This window comes from Aquarana catesbeiana, linkage group LG01, assembly GCF_042186555.1.
Source record: "Aquarana catesbeiana isolate 2022-GZ linkage group LG01, ASM4218655v1, whole genome shotgun sequence".
Lineage (NCBI taxonomy): Eukaryota > Metazoa > Chordata > Amphibia > Anura > Ranidae > Aquarana > Aquarana catesbeiana.
In genome coordinates, this window is record NC_133324.1 from 410,759,905 (window position 1) to 410,786,312 (window position 26,408).

Consider the following 26,408-nt stretch of genomic DNA (forward strand, 5'->3'; position numbering starts at 1 on the left):
AAAAACTTGTTGCATCTTTCCTGAAAAAGACTCATGGCCGTATTAGTACTAAATACTGAGCAAAGGGTCTAAATACTTAGGACCATGTGATATTTCAGTTTTTCTTTTTTAATAAATCTGCAAAAATGTCAACAATTCTGTGTTTTTCTGTCAATATGGGGTGCTGTGTGTACATTAATGATGAGAAAAAATGAACTTAAATGATTTTAGCAAATGGCTGCAATATAACAAAGAGTGAAAAAAAAATTAAGGGGGTCTGAATACTTTCCTTCCCCACTGTGTATGTATATATATACCGTATTTATCGGCGTATAACACGCACAGGCGTATAACACGCACATTCATTTTAAGAGGGAAGTTTCAGGAAAAAAACTTAAATTTTTAATAAGAAACTTGAAGCAAAATAAGGGTCAGTGCCCATCTGCAGCCTCACCATTGCCATCAATGCAGCCTGATCAATGCCCATCTGCAGCCTCACAAGTGCCATCAATGCAGCCTCATTAGTCTACATCAATGCAGCCTCACCATTGCCATCAATGTAGCAGCCTTGCCATTGTCATCAATGCAGCAGCCTCACCACTGCCATCATTGCAGCCTGATCGATGCCCATCTGCAGCCTAGAGGGGACAGGGTGGGGTACAAGCGCCAACAGATTACATACAGTGAGAATCTCCTATAATAGACAGAACAGTGGTCCAATGGCGGCCCAGGAGACGGGACTTTATATTACAGAGGCAGCCAAGTAAACAGGAGATTATCACTTTGTATTTAATCTGACGGCGCTCGTCCCGCCCCCCTTCCTGTCCCCTCAGAGGCAGCTAAAATTGAAGTATTGGCATATAACACGCACACGCTATTTGCACCCGATTTCATGGTGAAAAAGTGAGTGTTATATGCCAATAAATACAGTATATATATATATATATTTAACAAAATAATAGAAATAATTTAGATAAGCAAATCAATTATAAAATTATAGAAAATTTAACCAATACATACTGATGCTTTTGAATTTGGCCTGGTTATATGACATATTTGAAGTACTCCTGAAACATACCTGCAATGGACAGATATTGGCCCATCTTGACCAAACTGTTCTTTTGTTTTATGCACTTGTCCTATGAAGTCGATAAATCCTTCTCCAGACTTTGGCACTCCTTGTTCTGGCCAGTCAGTGAACTGGAACTGTCTTACTGTCCGTGACTGGCCATCCTGTAAAAAGAGTTTATTTTTCTTTAAAACTCTTTAACAAACCCCAGAATGTTCACTTGAAAATGAATAAACAGAAACAGTAGAGTGAAATCAATCCCTAATTTGTGAAGAGGCCATACAGACTATCTATTGTATTATTAAATTGTTTCTTATGCAAATTCTCAGCTAAATCTGTTAAGAAAGTAATATGCTGTATTATGAAGAATAAGTGGACATAAACAACTATGGCCAAACTAAAATGTTTCCAAAATGAAGAAAAACAGCAGAGTGTATCTGCAAATAACTAAACTAGTTGTTGAATTTAGATTCTATTTATTTAACTGCTTGCCGACCAGCCGCCGCAGTTTTACTGCAGCAGAATGGCACGGCTGGCGAAACAACGTTATGTTATGTCGCTTCACCTTTTGGCCACTAGGGGCGAGCGCTCATGACAGGGTGAGAACTGGGATCTATGCGTGTAAACACAGAGATCCCGGTTCTTTCAGGGGAGAGGAGATAGATTGTGTGTTCATACTATGTAAAAAAAAAAAACGCAGAGGTGATCAAATACCACCAAAAGAAAGCTCTAGTTGTGGGAAAAAAAGGACATCAATTTTGTTTGGGTACAGCGTTGCATGACCACGCAATTGTCAGTTAAAATGACGCAGTGCCGAATTGCAAAAAATGGCCTGGTCATTAAGCAGCCAACTCTTCCGGGGCTGAAGTGGTTAATAAATTAGTTCATATTTCATCTCTTTTATTGAATTCACAATGTTTACTTCATTTTGATAAAATCTTGTTACTGGTTCTATAATAAACATTGGTGTACAAGACTCTTGTAAACCCAGTATACTGCTGGCACATATATAAAAAAAAAACATAATTAGAATAATGATTTAAGAAGAAAAGCATAATTTGGAGAACTCCACTTGAACTACTTCCAAATCAGCTTACGTACATTAACATCAGCAATCTGAGGTGTTATTCCAGGATGATACCTACAGCCCGCTGTCAACTGAATACGGGTCTCGGGAGTGCAGACCTTTGGCCCTTCTTCCCCTTTAACTTGTTGTAAGTGAACATTATCATGCATATTACTTTCAAATAGCATGTTACAAAACTGTGGTGTTATATGTGCATTACAACAAAAAGATGCATACTTATGTAAAATTATAGTACACAGAAATGTAATATGAACACCATTGCACTATTATTGATTTACTTTGATAACAATTAGCTCCTCATTTTGTTGAAGTGAGCAGAAATGAGAATTTCAAATTCTAAAATGCATTGTGCAGTAAATACAGAGCAGAATGAGTGAAGGTTTGAATTAATATTTTCTTATTAGGTTGGCCTTTATAATAGGGCAGTGCCAGGTAACAGTCACACATGGTGAAAAGGATAATCCTGCCGCATTAAATGTAAATTGGTTGGAAATAAAAGACGATATGTCTTATGCCCCGTACACACGGTCGGATTTTCCGACGGAAAATGTGTGATAGGACCTTGTTATCGGAAATTCCGACCGTGTGTAGGCTCCATCACACATTTTCCATCGGAATTTCCACCACACAAAGTTTGAGAGCAGGCTATAAAATTTTCCGACACCAAAATCCGTTGTCGCAAATTCCGATCGTGTGTACACAAATCCGACGCACAAAGTGCCACGCATGCTCAGAATAAATAAAGAGATGAAAGCTATTGGCTACTGCCCCGTTTATAGTCCCGACGTACGTGTTTTACGTCACCACGTTCAGAACGATCAGATTTTCCGTCACACAAAGTTTGAGAGCAGGCTATAAAATTTTCCGACAACAAAATCCGTTGTCGGAATTTCCAATCGTGTGTACACAAATCCGAAGCACAAAGTGCCACGCATGCTCAGAATAAATAAAGAGATGAAAGCTATTGGCTACTACTGCCCCGTTTATAGTCCCGACGTACGTGTTTTACGTCACCGCGTTCAGAATGATCAGATTTTCCGACAACTTTGTGTGACCGTGTGTATGCAAGACAAGTTTGAGCCAACATCCGTCAGAAAAAATACTAGGATTTTGTTGTCGGAATGTCCGATCAATGTCCGACCATGTGTACGGGGTATTAGATTCATTTTGAATGGACAAAATGAAAGGTGGAACACATCAGAAGACAAACAACAAACACTGTCACACTTTCTGCTCATAAAAGAGAAAATATTGTACTTAGGATATTCCCTACGCCCCCCCAAAAAAGAAAAATTGTAACTAGATGTTGAAATAAAGCTATCAATTATGTTAAAATAAAGAAATAAAGTAATCTGGTATTGCAACAAATGTTAATCTTAAACTTTTTTTTTTACTTTATAGGACATGAAATGTAACCTAAGATACGAAATATAACAAGGTTAAAAACCCCACCATTACCTCAGCTGATGTAAAAGAAAAATATATTTAATTTTTCAAAATATTCTCCAAATTAATGGCTCACCAGCAACTGATTAATCACCAGAAGTTAAATAGGATGTCAGTGTTTTAAAGAATTATACTTTGGCAACAGAGTCCATGTAAAGGGAAAGAGTGTTCAGAGCTAATTCTCTTGGTGTATAACAATCTCAGATTCTTTATGTTTTAGTATGGTAATTATAGTTTTTAAGGAGGCTAAAAGGTGCTCCATTCTCTTAAGCCTGGTACACATAGGCCAAATATTAGCTGGTATCAGCCAGTTCAACAGAAACCGGCCAACATTCAGTCCATGTGTACAGCAGCCTGTCCGACATAAGCCAGATGAACGGCTGGCCTCTGTCAAACGGGCATGCTGGAAAACCAACATCTGATCAGCCAATGGCTGCCAGGGCTGACCGGTATGTTTTGGCGTGGGGAGGGGGCAGTCCCGCTATCAGAACACAATAGCAGGGAGATCACTTTACTAGCATCGGATAGTTAGTAGAGTAAGCCCTTCCCGAGCTCTTCAGTTTTTTTTCGTTCAGCCCGCTGGGTTGAACGAAAAAAAAAACTAATAGTGTGTACCAAGCTTTAAAGTGGAACTTCGGTAATTTTTTTAACTTTCCATCTAATAAATCTTCTGCTCTTGTTGTTTTAACTTTGGATAGTAAAACATTTTTTTTCTGCCAGTAAATACCTTATACAGCCCACTTCCTGTTTCTTGTCTGGTAAAAAGCCCAGGGTTATGACATCATGTACAGCTTTCTCTCTCACTCTCATGAGAGCTTGCCAGGAAGGGACGGAAGGGATGAGTCATGAGAGGGCCAATGAGAGCTGCAGAGCTGGAGGTGTGCCTCGGTGTGTCTATGTAAATCCAGGAAGTGAACAGGCAGCATCTTCAGCTGCCCACAGTTAAAATGGTTGCAGCCAGGCTCAGTGGAGGGAGATTTCTGCAGCATATTCAGTACAGAATCACAGTATATATAAAATAATATGCAAAGTGGTTGGAGGGAAGCTTCAGAATGACAAAGATGATTTTATTACAAATCTTGTGAGCAGAGTGCAGTCCCCCTTTAATCTGCTTTATTCGCATTTTAGGCTCCATTCCCACTAGTGCGACTTGTGACTTTGGACACAAAGCCACAGGACAAGTCGCAGCCCATTGATTTCAATAGCACCAGTTCCCATCTATGCGACTTAAAGTTGCAGCGACTTTGGAAAGGTTCCTGCACTACTTTGATGCTTTTTTCTTGCGATTTGAGTGCCACATAGTGCAAGTTGCATCAAAGTCACACTCCAAAGTTGCACTTTGGGGTCGTACTAGTGGGAACGAAGCTTTAAGTTCATCTTTAAAATGTGTTGATGTTGTCTTCTACTTTAAGGCCCCTTTTACACTGGGGCGGGGTGGCGTCTGCGATAAAGCGCCGCTATGGTTAGCGGCGCTTTACCGTCGGTATTCAGTCGCTATCAAGGGGATTTTACCCCCCGCTAGCGGCCAAGAAAGGGTTAAAAACCACTGCAAAGCGCCTCTGTAGAGGCGCTTTGCCGGAGGTATAGCCGCGCTGTCCCATTGATTTCAATGGGCAGGAGCGGGGAAGGAGCGGTGAATACACCGCTTCTTCCCCGCTCCAAAGATGCTGCTGGCAGGACTTTTTTTCCCGTCCTGGCAGCGCACCGCTCCAGTGTGAAAGCCCTTGGGGTTTTCACACTGGAGACAAAGCAGCTGTACTTTTGGGTCGGTTGGCAGGCGCTATTATTCGTGCAATAGCGCCTGCAAACCGCCCCAGTGTGAAAGGGCCCTTATGGCAAAAGACATAAAGAAGCCATATGGATGTGTGAAATCATCTTCATTAAAAGCTTTATTCCTATAGATGGGAGGCCCAGTGAGTTAGTATATAAAGTAGGATGTATAGGGAAGTCACATGTTATATTTATGGGATCCTTTATCCAGCAGTCAGATATACAGTAATGGAACACAACCAGAAAAGGTCTGATATTTTGTCCTGGTCTGGAAGACAGAGTCTTAAGCGTAAGACTACATTCACATTAGCATCCTTAATTTGGTTTACTGATACCAGGAAAAATAATCTAGGAGGTATAAACAAATGTTATGCTTCCCAGATAAAATTTTCCAACATTTAAATATATACATGCTTTTGAAAGTGTTTAAATGCATATAAACACTTTCAAAGTATTTAACTTGCCACTGGATGCACACAACTTTCTTTCTAATTTAATATAAACCCAAACAGTGCTGTGCTAATTGCAAATTGTGTAAATGAATAAACCACCACATGATCACAAACAAAAGCATAAATCAGTAAATATCAATAAATAAATCATCCACAGTCACCAGGCATCTGAGAACGAGAAAGAGGTTTGCATAGTATCCTGGGACTACATTGTCTATACATTACTGTCTTGTTTTATCTACATGTAAGTAGTTATTTTGATTTTAATACATTTTATCCACCTGCCGACCTCCACACGCCGATATACGTCGGCAGAATGGCACGGGTGGGCAAATGGGCGTACCTGGGCTATCGCACCCCGCACCCGTGACTGTGGTGGTCGGATTCGTTAGAGAACCGATCAGTCCTCAGGTCCAGACCAATGATTTATGGCCTGGACCTGCTGATCGGTCCTGATGAATGAAATCCTTCCCCTGCCTATGTAAGTTTAAACACAGACAGGGGAAGTGATGTCATCTCTTCTCGTGGAATATTTTCGATTCCAGTGAGAGGAGAGAGAACTTCTAAACGTGAGTTGCACAACACTACACTAACACCAGTACACATAGGTACACTTGTCAGCCCCCGATCGCCCCCCCCCCTGTTAACCCCTTCACTCCCTGTCACTGTGTCACCAATTGTAGTTTTCAGATTTTTCACTGATCACTGCATTGGTGTCATTTGTGACTGTAATAAGTATTAGGGAAGCTAGTAGTAGGCCCAAGTAGGTCTAGGGTACCCCCCTAAACCCCTCTAATAAAGGTTTAACCCCATGATTGCCCATCAGTTAACCCTTTCACCCCCTGCCGCCAGTGTCACTAATAGATCTTTTTTCTGATCACGGTATTTGTGTCACGGGTGGCGCTAGTTAGCCAGTTAGTTGATTTGTTTCACCGTCACGTTTTTATAGCGTCAGGTACCCCTATATATTACCTAATAAAGGTTTTAACCCCGTGATTGCTCCCAAGTTAACCCTTTCACCCCTGTCACCAGTGATCACCGTATTAGTGTTACGGACGACGCTGGTTAGTTAGTTTGTTTTTTATAGCACCAGGGCACCCCCCGTATATTACCCAATAAAGCTTAAACCCCCTGGTAGGTTTTAGCATCAGTCAGGGTCTGCGTCGCCCCAAGCAGCATCAGATTAGTGCCAGTAGCGCTAACACCCATGCACGTACCATACACCTCCCTTAGTAGTATAGTGTCTGAACGGATCGATATCTTTGATCTGATCACAACTATATTAGCATCCCCAATAGTTTAGGGTTCCCAAAAACGCAGCATTAGCGGAATCAGCCCAGATACCTGCTAGAACCTGTGATTAGCCCCTCCGCCCAGCCCAGCCAAGCCCACCCAAGTGCAGTATCAATCGATCACTGTCACTTACAAAAACACAACAAACATAACTGCAGTGTTCACAGAGTCAGGCCTGATCTCTGCGAACACTAACAGATTTTTTTGGTAGCGTTTGGTAGAGTTTTTTTGGTAGCGTTTTCAAGCAGTTGCTGACAGTCAGGAGCTCTTTTTCCTGTGAGTTTCACTACTGCACCAGTAAATTTAGAGACCAAAATCAAAGGTACAGTAGTGAAGAGGCCTACACCTTTCTGAGCATGATAGATAGTGAAGAGGAAGTCACCCATCTGTCAGATTCAGGCTCAGAATATGATCCTGTAGCCAGCAGCAGCACCCTGACAGATAGCCCTGACGACGGAGTTGTGGTCCCTGCCAAGGTCATTCTGCTGTTGCAACGGAGCAGAGAGCCAGTACTAGTGCTGGTCAACCTTCTGGTGAACTGGCAAGCACCAGCGGCCTAGTACACCATGGTCGTAGTCAAACCAGCACTGCAGTATCACGTGGTGACGTGGCGAGTCCCATAAGTGCAGTTCAAGCTGGTGAGGTGGCTAGTACAACTAGTGTCCCGCAGCCACCAAGAAGACAAAGACAGGCCCGTCGAGCCCATAGTGCCCTTCCTGCTGCATTTGCCAATCCGAATTGAGAGACCACCACTTCTGCAGCACCCGTACTTCCCCCATTCACTGGCCAACCCGGAATTCAGGTGGAAACAGTTGACTTTACATCACTTGATTTTTATTCGCTGTTTTTCATAGAAGATCTCTATAGATCTATTGTGGACCAAAGCAATTTGTATGCTGGTCAATTCATCGCCGCTAATTCCCATTTGACCCTTGCCAGAGAATGGAAACCTATTACGGTTTCTGAATTTAAGACCTTTCTGGGCCTATCAATCCTCATGGGCATAACTAAAAAGAGTGAGTTGCGGTCATATTGGTCCACTGACCCAATTCACCATAAGCCTGTGTTCTCTGCCTCCATGGCCAGGGCACAACACAAGCAGATCTTGCGGTTCATGATAATGAACTCTGTCGTCCTTGGGGTGACCCTGAATACGATCGCCTCTGCAAAATTCAGCCTCTTGTAAACCACTTCAACCAACAGTTTGCAGCCTTGTGTTGTAATATGTTGGCCAATTTATGTATAATATTGTATTGGAGTATGGGTTGAGCAGAAATTCAGTTGAATTGTCCAAGCCAACTCAATTTTAATATAACAGCTGAAGACCCTTTGATGTGTTGGCCTTACGCAAGTCTACCTAGGGGTGTAAGGTATGGGCTGTTAACCTAATTGAACATTTCAAAGGGTACATTGTTTAAAGGACCATAGAAGAAGTATTTATTGATGGTAATTAGACTTGAGGGGGTAACAATGGGATCAAGGAGTGTTTTGGGTTGGCCTAGCGGAGGCTCCCTCCTGTGGGGCTAATATATCTAAGGGGACTTGTTGATATTAATATGCAAGAATAATGTAGGTATTCCAAGGGCTCAAAGGGTATTCAGCTGGTATCTGTTAATCTAATCTAATTACACATATCTAAGGGGACTTGTTGATGTTGATATGCGGGAGTGCAAATTGGGGTGGTTTATGACTACAGCTGTTCACAGCTGGGAGTTGTCTGTTTGAAAGACTAAAGCTAATCAAAGTCCTAAATTGAAACGGCCAATCAAATTGCTCAGCCATTTAATATTTAGTGAATATAACACGGCATTCAGTCTATAGGTTTTAGGAGAGGCTTGTCTGTGTATGGACACACAGACCTAAGAACATGGGACTTTGAATGATATACTCTGTCAGATTTTTTTGTCATCTGTGGACTTTGGACTTTGTTCTGTGTTGGAAGTCAATAAAGTGCATCTCTCTGGAAGAATTGGGTTGCTGCGGAAGAGTACTTACTAATTCATTATCATACTCACGATACCACTATCCACCCAGTATACTTATACCCGATCACTACACCTTGTTTACTCCCGATCAAGTTGTCTGCGTTGATGAGTCCCTGATTACATTTTTTACATCTTTCAAACAGTATCTTTCCAGCAAGCGTGCTAGATATGGGGTCAAGATGTATAAGCTCTGTGACAGGGCCTCAGGCTATACATATAGTTTTATGGTTTACGAGGGAAAATATAGTCACGTAGAGCTGGAGAACTGCCCAGACTACATAGGGAGCGCTGATAAGATTGTGTGGGACTTGGTGTTACCCTTATTCGGAAAGGGGTACCACTTGTATTTGGACAATTATTTTTTAGTCACTTGTTTGATCATGGAATTGGCGCATGTGGCACCGTGCGAACTAATCGCGGGGGCTTACCCCAGCGGCTTGTAGATTCGGAGCCTGCTTGAAGTGTAATAATTTGCTCACTGTGAAGTGGAGGGATAATAAGAATGTTTTCGTTCTATCCCCCCTTCACGCAGACACAACGGTCCAAATTCCCACGGCAACTGTTGTTGTGAATAAACCCCTACAACCACTACAACCGTTACAACCACTACAACCACTACAAATAAAAGTGTAAAAAAAAGTAAAAGAAAAAAAATATATATAAATAAAAAAAAAAAAAACAGTTGTCGTTTTATTGTTCTCTCTTTCTCTATTCTCTCTCTATTATTCTGCTCTTTTTTACTGTATTCTACAATGCAATGTTTTATCATGTTTGCTTTTCATGTAATTCTTTTATACTTTACTGTGTTTTACTGTTAACCATTTTTTTGTTTTCAGGTATGCCATTCAGCTGCAGTACTTATATATGTATCTTGACAGCAACAGCGTTTGCTCCCACGATACGTAAATCAGTGACTCCAGCGCTGTAGAAGGTGATTTCACCATCACAGTTAAAAAAAAAGATCATATATGCCAAAGCATGGGGGCAGGGGTGGAGAGGCAATTTGCCCATAACATTAGGGACGGATTGTCCCCATGCTTCGGCATATATTTTTTAGGCACATGCGTTAAAAAATGTTTTATTTTTACTATGTTCTATTGTATTTACTTTGCAAGTATGGCATGTCTTACTGTTATACTGTAATGTTACTTTGTTTTATTGTTAAACATCATTTGCTTAGCAGGTACGCCATTCAGCTGCAGCACTGATTTATTTATCTTGACAGCAATAGCATTTGCTCCCACGATACGTAAATCAGCGACTCCAGTGATGTAGGAGAAAAAAAAATGGTGCATGTATGCCCATCATTAGAAGTGGGTGGATGAAGGGCGGGGTATTCTAATGGTGGGCATACCCACCGATCAATTTGTTTTTTCGTTCAGCCTACAGGCTGCATGCTTTTACAAGCAGCCCACCGTCTTCCATGGTTTTCTTGGGCTCCCCTGTCCCAACAGGGAACCCAAGAATGCAGGCGGTGGTTCAGCTGACCATAGAGCTGATCAGAGACCAGAATGGCTCCAATCATCTCTATGGCCTAAGAAACCGCAAGCTACGAGCATTTCATGACTTAAGTTTCGCCAGACATAAACAGCGCCATTGGGAAAGCATTTTATCACACCGATCTTGGTGTGGTCAAATGCTTTGAGGGAAGAGGAGAGATACAGGGTCTAATAGATCTCATTTTTTTCCAAAAAGAACCTGTCACTACCTATTGCTATCATATAGATAACATGCTGGTAGGTTAATTGGCTTCTGTCCAAAATTGGCCCTAGTATATGAATGGGGACCTTGGATTGAGGGTAGGGACTGATGTGAGTGTGCAATGTACAGGGTTAGGAACAAGGGTCAGGGTTGTAGACACACACTCACTCAGGTTGAACTGGATGGACTGGTGTCTTTATTCAACCTTACTAACTATATATGTAACTATAACAATAAAAATGATTTAAAAAAAATATGAAAGGAACAGTTTAAAAATAAAATAAAAAAGCAAAATAAATAAATAAAAAAAACCCGTGCTCATCTGCAAAGGTGAACGCAAGCGTCGGTCTGGTGTCATATGTAAACAGCAATTCCACCATGCATGTGAGGTATCACCACAAAGGTCAGATTGAGGGCAGTAATTTTAGCAGTAGATCTCCTCTGTAAATCTAATGTGTTAACCGGCAAAGGCTTTTAAAGGCTCTTAAAAATGTAGTTAGCATTCGTTTTTTTACTACATCAAACATTTGGGCAATATAGTGTGTTTTAGTGCATCAAAATTAAAAAAGTGTGCGCAAATAATGTGTGAAAAAAGAAATTTGCAACACTCACCATTTTAATCTGTAGGGCCTTTGCTTTAAACAAATATATAATGTTTGGGGGTTCAAAGTAATTTTGCAAAAAAAAAATTTTTTCATGTAAACAAAAAGTTTTAGAAAAGGCTTTGTCTTTAAGTGGTTAGAAGAGTGGATGATGTGTGACATAAGCTTCTAAGTGTTGTGCATAAAATGTCAGGACGGTTAAACTCCCCCCCCCCCCGAATGACCCCTTTTTGGAAAGTAGACACCCCAAGCTATTTGCTGATAGGCATGTTGAGTCCATGGAATATTTTATATTTTGCCACAAGTTTCGGGAAAATTACACTTTTATTTTTTTGGGCAAAGTTGTCACTAATGATATATTGTTCAAACATGGCATGGTTATATGTGGAATTTCACCCCAACATACATTCTGCTGCTTCTCCTGAGTACGGGGATACCATATGTGTGAGACTTTTTGGGAGCCTAGCCGTGTACATGACCCCGAAACCCAATTACCGCCTTCAAGTGGTTGTAAACCCTCCCTCCTGACTTTTAACTATAGGTAAGCCTAGAATAAGGCTTACCTATAGGTAGTGGAAATATCTCCTAAATGTGTGCCGTTTAGGAGATATTTCACTTGTAGTGAGCCAATGATGTAATTGGCGCATGCGCTATGAAGAAACGGGCCTCCGTGACGTTTCTTCCCCAGCATGTGCCGTTACTGACGGCTCCCGCGTGCATGCGTGGGAGTGACGTCATGCGGCTTCAGACAGTCACAGAGCTGGAGTCTGCAGTCCCCGGAAGGAAGAGGGGCAAAGATGGATGCAGCCTGCACAGGGGACTGCGATGGATTAGTTTGCAGGTAAGTGTCACATAATGGGCTAGTATGTGATGCATACTAGCCCATTATGCTTTTAATTTGCAGGCTTTGCAGGGAGCAAAAGAGGAAGTAAAACCCATCAGGGTTTACTTCCTCTTTCAGGCTTTCTAAGGGCATAAAATGGTGATTTCACTTCCTCACTACCTATCACAGTTTCGGAGGCCCCAAAATGTCAAGATAGTACAAAACCCCCACAAATACCCCCATTTTGGAAAGAAGACACTTCAAGCTTTTTGCTGAGAGGCATGTTGTGTCCATAGAATACTTGATATTTTGCCACAAGTTTCGGGAAAATAACATTTTTTATACAAAGTTGTCACTAAATGATATATTGTTCAAACATGGCATGGTTATATGTGAAATTACTCCCCAAAATCCATTCTGCTGCTTCTCCTGAGTACGGAGATACCACATGTGTGAGACTTTTTGGGAGCCTAGCCACGTACAGGACCCCAAAAACCAATCACCGCCTTCAGGCTTTCTAAAGGCGTAAAATTGGGATTTTACTCCTCACTACCTATCACAGTTACGGTATGTCCAGATAGCACAAACCCCCCCAAATGATCCCATTTTGGAAAAGTAGACACCCCAAGGTATTTGCTAAGAGGCATGGTGAGTATTTTGCAGCTCTCATTTATTTTTGAAAATGAAGAAAGAAAAATGTATTTATTTTTTCAATTTTCAAAACTTTGTGACTAAAAGCGAGATCTGCAAAATACTCAACATGCCTCTCAGCAAATAGCTTGGGGTGTCTACTTTCCAAAATGGGGTCATTTGGGGGGGGGGGTTGTACTGCCCTAGCATTTTAGCACCTCAAGAAATGACATAGGCAGTCATAAACTAAAAGCTGCGTAAATTCCAGAAAATGTACCCTAGTTTGTAGACGCTATAACTTTTGCACAAACCAATAAATATATACTTACTGACATTTTTTTTACCAAAGACATGTGGCTGAATACATTTTGGCCTAAATGTATGACTAAAATTGAGCTTATTGGATTTTTTTGTAACAAAAAGTAGAAAATATAATTTTTTTGCAAAATTTTTGGTCTTTTTCCGTTTATATCGCAAAAAATAAAAATCGCAGAGGCAATCAAATACCATCAAAAGAAAGCTCTATTTGTGGGAAAAAAGGACGTAAATTTAGCTTAGGTACAGCATTGCATGACCGCGCAATTACAAGTTAAAGCAGCGCAGTGCCAAATTGTAAAAAGTGCTCTGGTCATTGAGCAGCCAAATCCTTAGGGGCTGAAGTGGTTAAAGCCAGCCATAGACGGTTCAAATCTTGGCCAGTTCAGCAGGAACTGGCCAAGATTTCAACCATGTGTAGGCAGGCTGAATGTACCCAAGATGATTGGTCGATCTTTGATGTTTATTTCTGCACAACTGTAATATTCAAGATTTGATTCTCATTGCGTACATTGACTTACACAATGTGGACATTATATTTCGTACAGTGTGATACAACTTATACTTTATTTTGTAAATATTTTCTTTATAAAATGTACATAACTATGTGCTTCCAACATCTGTCCATATTGGAGGCTATAGATTGAAGGCCTCTTGCACACTGCAGCTTGAAAAAGCTCAGTATAACTTTTTTTTTTTTTACTGAGCTAAAATACAGTCCATTAATTGTAATGTGCCTATGCACACAGGCGTGTAAACAGTAAAAAAAAAATAGAAAAATCTGCATTTTGGGTCAGTAATTTACACCTCATGCACGCAAATGTGTGCAAATACCCGCGCCTTGAGCACAAATGCCCATTAACATACTGTAGAACAAGAACGTGAGAATATGTTTGCGCGAAAATGTGCGCGAATTAGCGTGAAATTACGCGAACGCATATGTGTGAAAATGCGCCAAAATACACGCAAATACATACCAAAAACAGTCTGAAAGAGTAGATGCTCAAACAGGAGTATTGTGTGCAAGAGGCCTAATTGTGTTTAACATCTGGTTTCTGTTCTCCAATATATCATATGAGAATGTATGGGATAAAAATGGCACATGTAGGGCAATGTACGGTAATGCAGTACATGTGAATTCATACAGGCATTATGGTATGCTGAAGAGCAGACCGACAATGTATATGTGCTTTGGGTTGCTATTCAAAATGAATGGCATTGAACCACACCATACATACACATACTGCAAATGTGAAAAGTGTGAATCCAAATTATTAGATTAAACCCAATGTCTATTAAGCACATTGAAGTGAACATGTATTGTAAAATGTCATGGTAAAATTCAATTTCTTTGGGCAGAGAAATAGATAACATATTTTTTGTGTATGTGTTCCTTTGCGTTTTGGCAATCTTATCACATTTAATAGCAGACAGATTGGATGCTGGGTTTGATCCCACTGCTGTGGAGAACCATAGTTGGCAAAAGGCAGAGCTAAGTAACTGAATAAGTATGATAAACATGAAATTCCACGACAATGAGAAAAGGTTGGGTTCTGTGTGTAAACTGAGTAATCTAGTTCTCCAGCCAAGCAGTTCAACATGTGGAAGAGTGTATGAGGCAGAAATGGCTCCAAGACACTGCTAAAGCCAAAATCAGCAGTACACTGTAATGCTTGTTAGTATTTAGTACAGAATGTCATGTGTTGGTTTTAAATCATGCAGTTCTAGCTTACAGACTATACTGAGCCTGTTTGTTTAAAATGTACACATTCTGACAAAACCAAAAAGGCTACCTATCATAAACCTTTTCTTCAAAGTGTCTTGATTTCTGTCATTTTCATTGCTAAAACAAATGAACAGTATGTCCCCATTTGGGGTGTCAGGCCTGACGATAGTAATACGTGCTTTACTTTACATCCTTCTGTTAAACTGAATCAGGAGATGACTTTATAACAAATGGTATTGATTGTTACGCTTTTTATTGCATATGTTTATACTTTTTTCTATTTGTAAAATGAGTCTCAAAGATGAGGTGTTTGCCTTATTTTGTAATGTACTGCTCTTCAATAAATATTCTTAAAATGTAAAAACAAAAAAAACAAAAACAAATGAACAGTATTTAGTTTTTTTCATGCAGCAAAGATAACTTACCCGAGCATCTGTTACTTTAAATTCTCGGAGGATGTACTGAGGCATGTTATATTCTGCCATTGGATCCACCACAAAGTACTGATACCGAGCAGACCGTTCTGCGGGCCAATACTGATGGCACTTTTCCTGGAAACACATAAATTCATTATGTAAAGGATATAAATCATTATAAAAAAAAGCACAAATCATTATATGTTAAACAGAACCAGTACTCCCCGTACTTTGTTTTAACATTTAAAAGTCCTGTCTACAAACAAATACCACAAGATGCCTGCTGTTAACTTTGTTAGCTGGAAAAGCCTTGATATTTTTGATCCTGACTCTTTAAATTGAACACATGTCTATGTTATAGACATTTAAGTGTTTACATATTTTTTGCTTGCATTAAATGAGCATTAACCACCCCAGTATCAGCCATTGTAGTAAATCAGAGCAAAACTTTGCCTTGTAATTGCTGTGATGGCCAAAAATACACTGATCACAAATGGAAACAGGAGAACTGTCTACATTGGAAAGCTTGCGCCTTCCTCAAACAACAGAGGAAGAGGAGGGAGGAGATTAGATAAATTTAATGGATTAATCTATTCACTAAATTTCCCAGGCTGCAGCAGATGGAGGCTTCAAATCAATGTAGAGGGAAGGGTTCAAGTGCTGCTGACCAACATTTTATGGGATTGTTTTGGGAGGGGTCAAAGTACCACTGAATACCAATAAATTAAGGGGGGTGATATTGCAGTGTTTAAAAAATTCTACCGACCACCAATGATTGCGGGACTGTTTGGGGGGTAAAGTGTTTTGTGTCTGTCCTTGACATTTAGTCATTGCACACCATGCAATGTCAGTGCAATAAAATTTTATTCTACAGGTTATTTTCTTCTATTAATAAAAGATTTGCACTTGACTTCAATGGGCAACTTTTAAAAGACTAAGCACACCTTAAAGCAATATTTAAGGCTTTTTAAAAAAAAAAATAACAAACATGTTATGTTTACCTGCTCTGTGCACTGGTTTTGCACAGAGCAGCTTGCATCCTCCTTTTCTCGGGGGGTCCCTCACCGGCGATCTTGGCCCCTTCCGCATGCCAAGTGCACCCAGAGCAAGTAGTTTGCAATGGGGGCACCCAAGGAGGCTCGTCCCGAGCTGTGGCCCTGCGTGTCCATTCACACACACAGAGCCACTGCTCGGCCCCGCCCCCTCTCTCTCCTCATTGGCTTACTGGCTGTGATTGACCGCAGCGGGAGCCAATGGCTCTCTGGATCGAAATTGGGGTTAAGGTAGGTATTAGGGGGCTGTAAAGAGAGCGTTTTTTACTTTGATGCATAGTTCTGTTATGAGCAATAAGTAAAAACAGGAACTCACTCTGCCCATTTCTCGGAGCTTTGTTAGCATAACAACAATGGTTGAGTTGTGTTCCCATAGCATCCTCCAGAAGTCTTCCGTTGTCTCTGCCAGGGGACCTTGTGTCGCTATATAGGCTTTTTGTTGTCTGTTTGATAAAAATATATTGATAAAAATGTCTTAAAGGTACAGAGGCCTGTATAATATCATTAGCAGATTTAACAAAAATCCTTTACTGTGTAAATATAAACAGTAGACTTAATGAAATGCAGTAGTCAAGTGTTTTTAGAAGTACAGGCTCCCTTTAATATAAAAGTCATCATAAAGCACATGGCAAACACAAAAGGTCAATATGTTATTTGTTAAAGGCAGATAAACTTATATTATTTACTTATTTCTATCCCAAACAGTGTATTTAACTGCAATGGATATTGCTGTAGCTAAACTTAATATAAGCAGGTGAGAAATTGGTAACCTGACTGCTGAAGATACAATACACCTTGTCAACCATAGCTTATGAAGCCCCTTAGACCCCTTTCACAATAGCGCCTGAAAAATGCCTCCCCTGCAGCCCCAGTGTGAAAGCTTGAGTGGTTTCACACTGGAGCGGTGCGCTTGCAGGACATTAGAAAAAGTCCTACAGGCATCTTTGGAGTGGTTTAGGAGTGGTGTATACACTGCTCCTCCACCGCTCCCTGCCCACTGAAATGAATGGGCACCGCTGCCTAAGCGCCTGCAAAGCGCTTCGGCGGCAGCGCTTTTCGGGCGCATTTAACCCTTTCTTTGGCCGTTAGTGGAGGTTAAATATGCCCCGCTAAAACGATGGTAAAGCGCCGCTAAAACTAGCGGTGCTTTACCGCTAGTTCTTGCCTTGCAGACAGAAATTAAATGCACAGTCTAGACTTTTGTTGGACACAAAGGGTATCAGTGTCTCCCCCAGTCACATGACAGTGCTCAAGCCTATTTATTGGCTGCTAGATCAAAGCACAGTCACACGGGGAAAGGTCACATTTTCCCCCATACCCAGAAGGCCCAGTAATTGCCCCTGGCTGCCATGCAGAAAAGAGAATCAAGAGAGCACTGGTAAAGTGGCACAGGGGGTTGGGGAACCATTACAAGGCCACTGTCACTATGCCCTAAATGAAAGTGGTTAAAGTAAAAAAGTTTAGTTTTGAAGACAAAGGTGATGGGCTAATATATATATATATATATATATATATATATATATATATATATATATATATATATATATATATATATATATATATATATATATATATATATACAATTTCAGTCTGGACAACAACTCATCATCTCCAACTTTGTAAATTTTCTTGTCTCATGATTTAGCACAAGACTAGTCCATGACATGTGATGAACAATTAAAAGTATTGTGAATAACTTTTCATTTGAAAGGTAAATATGACATCTGAAGAGTTAACACATTGGTATGCATCTGGATATGCTGAATACAGCTATAGGGATTGATTTACTAAAGACAAATAGGCTGTGCACTTTGAAAGTGCAATTGCACTCTGCAAGTTCACTTGCTCCAGAGCTTAGTAAATGAGGAGGGGCGCATGAGGATGGGGAGCTCTGTTGATTTTAATGAACCAGTCATGTGGAAGCAAAAATTATGTTTTTTTTTTATTATTATTTTCCTTTCATGTGATTGGGTATTCTTTGCAAAGTGAAACGTCACCTCGTTTACTAAGCTCTGGAGCAACTGCACTGGCAAACTGCACAGTCTATCTGCCTTTAGTAAATCTTAGTTATAGTGTCTGGGTACACTAAAAAAATTGAGAGAACATGCCAAAATACCAGCCAATTGAATTTGTTTTTTAGCTGCATTCAAAAACAGTATAATATTTAATTTTATACATCATTCATCCATTTAGCTTACACTGACATAAGCTTTAAATTACTTAGGCTAGACGCGCTTTAATCAAATGCATATTCTTAATGCTGTTGCCTTAAATGCAATTCAGGTCACATTATTCTGCTGGCAAAATCAGACAGCACAACATATAACCAAGAAGAAAAGAATTGCTGAATTACTGTACTACTATATAAACATTTTAAGTGCAAATGTGCCCTAATCATGACTAACCCTTTCTGGATATAGCATTTGAGACATTTTTTAAGTATTTATTTCTCTGCAAGTAGTTCACTGTGTAACCATGATGCCAAAGACCAACACAGGACCCATTATCTTAAATGCTTTTCACTTGGGTAATTAGGATGTTTGGTACACTCTTCCTAGAAACTACTCTTAAAATGTAAAAGTTGCTTCTCTCTTCCTTTTCCCTGTATTTAACAGTTTCATGAACATAAAATGATAATTTATAGTTAAATTAGGAGGAGACAGCAAGGTTCATACTGGAAATCTCTCAACTTTAAATTACTGTCCCCTTGAGCTGCCCGAAAATATAACCTCAGAGCCACTCCCCCCGGGACCCTCCTCTCCCCTCCGACCTTCCCCCTGTATTTTTTATATTTCATGTTTAATCTCTCATCACTATCCCCGCCCCCTGACATTTCAGACATATTTTTCTCTCTCTCCCCCCTCTTTCCAACTAGCTTTCAAACCATGTTTTTATCTACTCTCTCTTTTCACCTGTCGGATCTTTTACCTACTGGTTCCCCCGATTCGGGATAACCCATTCCAAGAAAGGCGATCTGTTATGATCCCAACTACATCTGATGCTCCAGGAGTCAGAACGTTAAGATATGCATAATATCCCCTTTCAACCTCCTCCACCCCATGGTTCACCAACTCCCTCTTTTTACTCCATATATTGTTAGATGCCCTTCACATACTGAGTTTCATTTTACCACACACAGATATCACCTCTCTGTGGGTTTTCTTCTCCTTAAACTCAGTGGGCGTCTCTGCAGCATCCCTTAACCTCAGGTACCATGATACTATGCAATTATTATGCACTTAAATGTTGTATCACTATTCTTCTTTACACATCTTTACGAGCTGCGACCCAGCCAACTACCTGTTGCATCTTTGTCTATATGGTTCTGACTCCCTTGTCTGGGAGTCAGAACCAAGCTGATGGTGTACAGTATACAGTGCTATATGTGGTCAGAAGTTCGTGGGCGATGGTGGCTCCCAGCACTTCCTGGAGAACTCGGAGACACTCGGGAACTATTGACATTACTTCTGGGTGCTCCGAGCGCATGTTACGCCCACTCCACCCAGTTGGGAGTGTCTCTGGGTGTCTCCGACAGCTTTACTGTACATATACACAGCGGCTTTACATGTATGAGCACCAGACTCCTTAAGATTGTGAGTGTAATTCTTTTGTTTTTACAGTAAAACTACTGCTCGTATATCAAGACAGCACTCGTATATCAAGACATTTTTTTTTTTAAACGTTGATCATCTTTAACATGCTTGTATACTGCGTTACTTGTAAACAAAGGTATTACTGTACCAAAAAAGTAGTGGATTGATCTTACTGGCTAGCAGAAGTGCATGTATCACAAGAAAGACTGACCAAAATGATATATCCTTTATGAGGCAAAACAGTAAACATACTGTATGCAAATTAATGCATTATTATTCTTGCCAAGTGCTCCACTTTAACCACTTGCTATATGTTCATTTAGAAATGGTGGGGAGTACAAGTAGTTAAAACAAGCTCACAGATGCAACTGCAGCTGTTAGCTTGGTACCATTTTTTTTTAAAGCCGGCAATCAGCTTTTCAGTGAAAGCTAACCAGTCAGATGCAGAGCCATCTGATGACTTTTACGGTACTGTTCATGGGGCCTCCCCAGTGCTACTCCTGTACCTTCTATGCAAAAGAAAAGACAGGAAAGGCGCCTCTTAGTAAACTGTATATTTAATGATAAAATTTCATTAAAAGCACTCACATTTAATACTTTGTTAGTCCGGCATAGGGAGCCTCAGTATAGGCATACAAGATTGCGTCCTCCTGTGTCGAACAGTCGTATTCCTCTCTTGCTGCCAGCTGGTCTGTACGGCGTAAGCTTCCGGGATTCAGTGATAATCCAGAACGAGGCTTGGACATCCGCCGAGCAGTCAATTGGGAGGCTGGGACGCTGGAACGCAAATCCAAATGTATGTGCTGTACTGGCTTTAAGCACTGCGTTTCGGAGCATGCGAACTAGAGCGCGCTCCTTTCTCAAGCTAAGGCGATTACAATACATTGCAGCCTATTTAAGTGCTCACATAGCACCGCCGCCTAATGGAAACAATTGTAATTACAAAGAAAAGAAAATAAAAGGAATGTGATGTTATTAAAGCAAACGGGATAATTTATGTGTTTATGTGGGATAAAAAAATATATATATTCATACTATGCAACTAATCTCCTATAATTACTAATTTCCTATATACATATATGAAATATTTTTGTGTATGTAGTAATCAAATTAAAAGTTAAGTAATCCATTTTTGACTGAGTGTTGTTGGTATTATTATGCATATTATTACGGGTGTTAGAACAAATATAGTAGATGGATATAAGCAAACTATATTGGCTAGTAAAATGATAAGCTTTATATGGGGAGGAGAACACCTATATGCAGTGTATGGGGATGACAATATTTCTATGGGCACATATATGTGAGCATAGTGTATAACAACACTAATAATAGTGAAATCAACAAATAGGATAAAATTATTAAAATCATTAAAATTAGTATTAAAACAAATCTCAAATACTCGTATCAGGGCATAATTTTATAACTCAAAGATATGGCAGAATTCTTATTATATAATTAAATATAAAGTAAGTGGCGCACTCAAAGCCAATATTATTATAAAATGGTAGATATTTCCAATTCTTCATTGATTCCACCGGGATTTAGGGCATCCAAGGAATAAATCCAGAAGGTTTCTCTTTCACATAATCTATAGAACCTTTCAGCTACGGGTAGGCTTTTTGGTATTTGTTCAATAACCCATACCTCAAGACCTTCAGTGGATTTTGCGTGGTGTTCACAGAAATGGCGGGGGACACTATGTTTGTCCCTCCCTCCTTCTATTTTTCTTCTGTGATCACCAAATCTTTGCCTTAGTGGGTGTATAGTGCGCCCCACATAAATAAGGTTGCATGGGCAACTCAGACCGTAAACTACAAAATCTGAGCCACAGTTGTAAAACTTTTCAAGCACGTAAGTTTTTCCTTTAGTGGAAAACTGTTTTTTTCCATGCTTGACAAAAACACAAGTTTTACACATGGCTTTTTTGCATTGAAACATGCCTTTGAGAGGAATCATATGGGCCTGTGCTGGTGCGATTTCTTTTATGGGCTTTAATTTACTGGGCGCTATTTTATTTTTGATATTAGGGGCTTTTCTGTAAGTAATTTTTGGGTGATTAGGTAGAACTGGTTTGAGGTATGGATCCTCAAGGAGGATAGGCCGATACTTCCTGAATATTGCTTCCATTTTCGAGAATTTGGTATGAAACCTAGTGATAAAGCATCCAGATGAATTGAATATATCTTCATTTTGGTGTTGGACAACGGGTGTAGGTTGTAAGTAGTATTTTTGTGCTTGGTCTACCAATGACTCTGGATACCCTTTGTCTTTAAGTTTTTTTCTGAGTAGCTGACTTTGTTCCATTAAATCAGACATTTTTGTGCAGTTCCTCCGTAATCGACAAAACTGCCCTTTGGGGATATTATTTTTCCATTTTTCATAATGGCAACTTTTGTAATGCAGTAGGGAATTTCCTGCTGTTGGTTTAAAAAAGTTCCTTGCGTGTATCTCATTGCCAACATGAAAAAGGTCGAGGTCTAAGAAGGCTAATTTCTCTTTGTCCATAACATGCATAAAACTCAGACCATGTGGGTTGTTGTTGCAATGGGCCACAAACTTATCAACAGCATCAATTGGGCCATCCCAAATGATAATGATATCGTCTATAAAACGACCATAAAAAGTGAGATGCCTGAGAAAGGGATTATTTTGCCAGATGTATCTGTGTTCCCATAATCCCATTGCTAAATTAGCATATGAGGGCGCGAAATTGGCCCCCATGGCTGTCCCCTGGATCTGTAGATAGTGCTGTTCATTAAATGTAAAATAATTGTGTGTTAATTGTGTTTACATTTAATGAACAGCACTATCTACAGATCCAGGGGACAGCCATGGGGGCCAATTTCGCGCCCTCATATGCTAATTTAGCAATGGGATTATGGGAACACAGATACATCTGGCAAAATAATCCCTTTCTCAGGCATCTCACTTTTTATGGTCGTTTTATAGACAATATCATTATCATTTGGGATGGCCCAGTTGATGCTGTTGATAAGTTTGTGGCCCATTGCAACAACAACCCACATGGTCTGAGTTTTATGCATGTTATGGACAAAGAGAAATTAGCCTTCTTAGACCTCGACCTTTTTCATGTTGGCAATGAGATACACGCAAGGAACTTTTTTAAACCAACAGCAGGAAATTCCCTACTGCATTACAAAAGTTGCCATTATGAAAAATGGAAAAATAATATCCCCAAAGGGCAGTTTTGTCGATTACGGAGGAACTGCACAAAAATGTCTGATTTAATGGAACAAAGTCAGCTACTCAGAAAAAAACTTAAAGACAAAGGGTATCCAGAGTCATTGGTAGACCAAGCACAAAAACACTACTTACAACCTACACCCGTTGTCCAACACCAAAATGAAGATATATTCAATTCATCTGGACGCTTTATCACTAGGTTTCATACCAAATTCTCGAAAATGGAAGCAATATTCAGGAAGTATCTGCCTATCCTCCTTGAGCATCCATACCTCAAACCAGTTCTACTTAATCACCCAAAAATTACTTACAGAAAAGCCCCTAATATCAAAAATAAAATAGTGCCCAGTAAATTAAAGCCCATAAAAGAAATCGCACCAGCACAGGCCCATATGATTCCTCTCAAAGGCATGTTTCAATGCAAAAAAGCCATGTGTAAAACTTGTGTTTTTGTCAAGCATGGAAAAAAACAGTTTTTCACTAAAGGAAAAACTTACCTGCTTGAAAAGTTTTACAACTGTGGCTCAGATTTTGTAGTTTACGGTCTGAGTTGCCCATGCAACCTTATTTATGTGGGGCGCACTATACGCCCACTAAGGCAAAGATTTGGTGATCACAGAAGAAAAATAGAAGCAGGGAGGGACAAACATAGTGTCCCCCGCCATTTCTGTGAACACCACGCAAAATCCACTGAAGGTCTTGAGGTATGGGTTATTGAACAAATACCAAAAAGCCTACCCGTAGCTGAAAGGTTCTATAGATTATGTGAAAGAGAAACCTTCTGGATTTATTCCTTGGATGCCCTAAATCCCGGTGGAATCAATGAAGAATTGGAAATATCTACCATTTTATAATAATATTGGCCTTGAGTGCGCCACTTACTTTATATTTAATTATATAATAAGAATTCTGCCATATCTTTGAGTTATAAAATTATGCCCTGATACGAGTATTTGAGATTTGTTTTAATACTAATTTTAATGATTTTAATAATTTTATCCTATTTGTTGATTTCATTATTATTAGTGTTGTTATACACTATGCTCACATATATGTGCCCATAGAAATATTGTCATCCCCATACACTGCATATAGGTGTTCTCCTCCCCATATAAAGCTTATCATTTTACTAGCCAATATAGTTTGCTTATATCCATCTACTATATTTGTTCTAACACCCATAATAATATGCATAATAATACCAACAACACTCAGTCAAAAATGGATTACTTAACTTTTAATTTGATTACTACATACACAAAAATATTTCATATATGTATATAGGAAATTAGTAATTATAGGAGATTAGTTGCATAGTATGAATATATATATTTTTTTTATCTCACATAAACACATACATTATCCCGTTTGCTTTTATAACATCACATTCCTTTTATTTTATTTTCTTTGTAATTACAATTGTTTCCATTAGGCGGCGGTGCTATGTGAGCACTTAAATAGGTTGCAATGTATTGTAATCGCCCTAGCTTGAAAAAGGAGCACGCTCTAATGCGCATGCTCCGAAACGCGTTACTTAAGGGCAGTACAGCACATACATTTGGATTTGCGTTCCAGCGTCCCAGCCTCCCAATTGACTGCTCGGCGGATGTCCAAGCCTCGTTCTGGATTATCACTGAATCCCGGAAGCTTATGCCGTACAGACCAGCCAGCAGCAAGAGAGGAATACGACTGTTCGACACAGGAGGATGCAATCTTGTATGCCTATACTGAGGCTCCCTATGCCGGACTAACAAAGTATTAAATGTGAGTGCTTTTAATGAAATTTTATCATTAAATATACAGTTTACTAAGAGGCGCCTTTCCTGTCTTTTCTTTTGCATACCTGGAGCGGCTTCACCTCCCTTCAAAAGGCTGCCCTACTCATAGACTGCTCGTATCTCACAGAGAGCGCATTGCTCAAAAGGACATTTTTTTGATAACATTGGGATATACTGTAAACAATGTAACCTGCGCTGCTTGTCTTTCTTTTCCTGTACCTTCTATGGCCTGAGACCATTGTAATTTGTTTCAAGATGGAGAGCATGAGAAGTTTGGCAAATATCGGTTCCCTGATCTTCTCTGCGATAAATGAAGTCAGACAAGCATTTCCTCACTTCCGCTTTCAATTCATTAATTCCCCAAATTCTGTTGCTGGGGAAGCATGATCTGTGCTTGGTGAGGTGCAGTGGAGGGCAGAGGAGGGATTAGGGGTCCAATTTACCCTTGATGTCTCCATAAAGAGAGCATGTCACTTGCCCATGCTATCACATAGGGGGCTTGCTAGCCCCCTTGTGATAACCATAAAGTTAAATGAAAAAGAAAAAGGTTTTCGAAATGTAAATGATAAAAACACAAACAAAAATTAAAAACAACCCTGACACACATGTTAATGCAAATGTGCATATAGAGAGTGCATGTGTATACATACAGACATTGCACCACATGAGTGAGGTGTAGCGGCAAAGTGAGTCTAGGACCATTCACGGTAACGCTGAACAGATAAGCTGTAAATGCTTTTAAAGCATCACCTATAGACAGATTTGGATAATGTATTTTCCTGCTATTTCAAAGGCACTAGCAATTTTAAGGCATGTTTGGTATCTGTTTACTGGATGCAACCTCATCTTTATATTTTACCAAAAATTAGTATTATATTGTGTTTGAGTACTTTAAAATTAATTTTGGTCTATTTTTTACAAAAATATGTGCTTGTCTGCGCAACTACCACAATTTAATTAAGTAGGGCATCTGCTTTCAGAAATTGCGTAATTGCTTTGAGTAATTTTCTAACAAGATTAAAATTTGTGGTTAAACAAAACGTTGTTTTGGATAAAATGCAAACATTTATGCAGTCTACAAGCATAAAGTTTCTTCTTTTTTTTTTTTAATTTGAAGATTAACTAATCCACCAATGGTAGCATTGGTTTATTATTTTTGCTTCTCTCTTCCTTTTCCCTGTATTTAACAGTTTAATGAACACAAAATGATAATTTATAGTTAAATTAGGAGGAGACAGCAAGGTTCATACTGGAAATCTCTCAACTTTAAATTACTGTCCCCTTGAGCTGCCCGACAATATAACCTCAGAGCCACTCCCCCCCCGGGACCCTCCTCTCCCCTCCGACCTTCCCCCTGTATTTCTATATTTCATGTTTAACCTCTCATCACTACCCCCGCCCCCTGACATTTCAGACATATTTTTCTCTCTCTCCCCCCTCTTTCCAACTAGCTTTCAAACCATGTTTTTATCTACTCTCTCTTT

General features: G+C 39.8%; 1 protein-coding gene across 35 annotated transcripts in view; it reads right to left on the reverse strand.

The window, feature by feature from the left end:
- PTPRD (protein tyrosine phosphatase receptor type D) overlaps positions 1-26,408 on the reverse strand; it is a 2,697,868-nt gene that overhangs the window by 17,699 nt on the left and 2,653,761 nt on the right. For all 35 annotated transcript variants that reach the window (XM_073635233.1, XM_073635225.1, XM_073635219.1 and 32 more), the window contains 3 exons: positions 16,663-16,789; positions 15,304-15,429; positions 1,058-1,212 (listed from right to left, as the gene is read on the reverse strand). In XM_073635233.1, the coding sequence (XP_073491334.1) occupies positions 1,058-1,212; positions 15,304-15,429; positions 16,663-16,789 (408 nt within the window). The remainder of the gene's footprint in view (positions 1-1,057; positions 1,213-15,303; positions 15,430-16,662; positions 16,790-26,408) is intronic.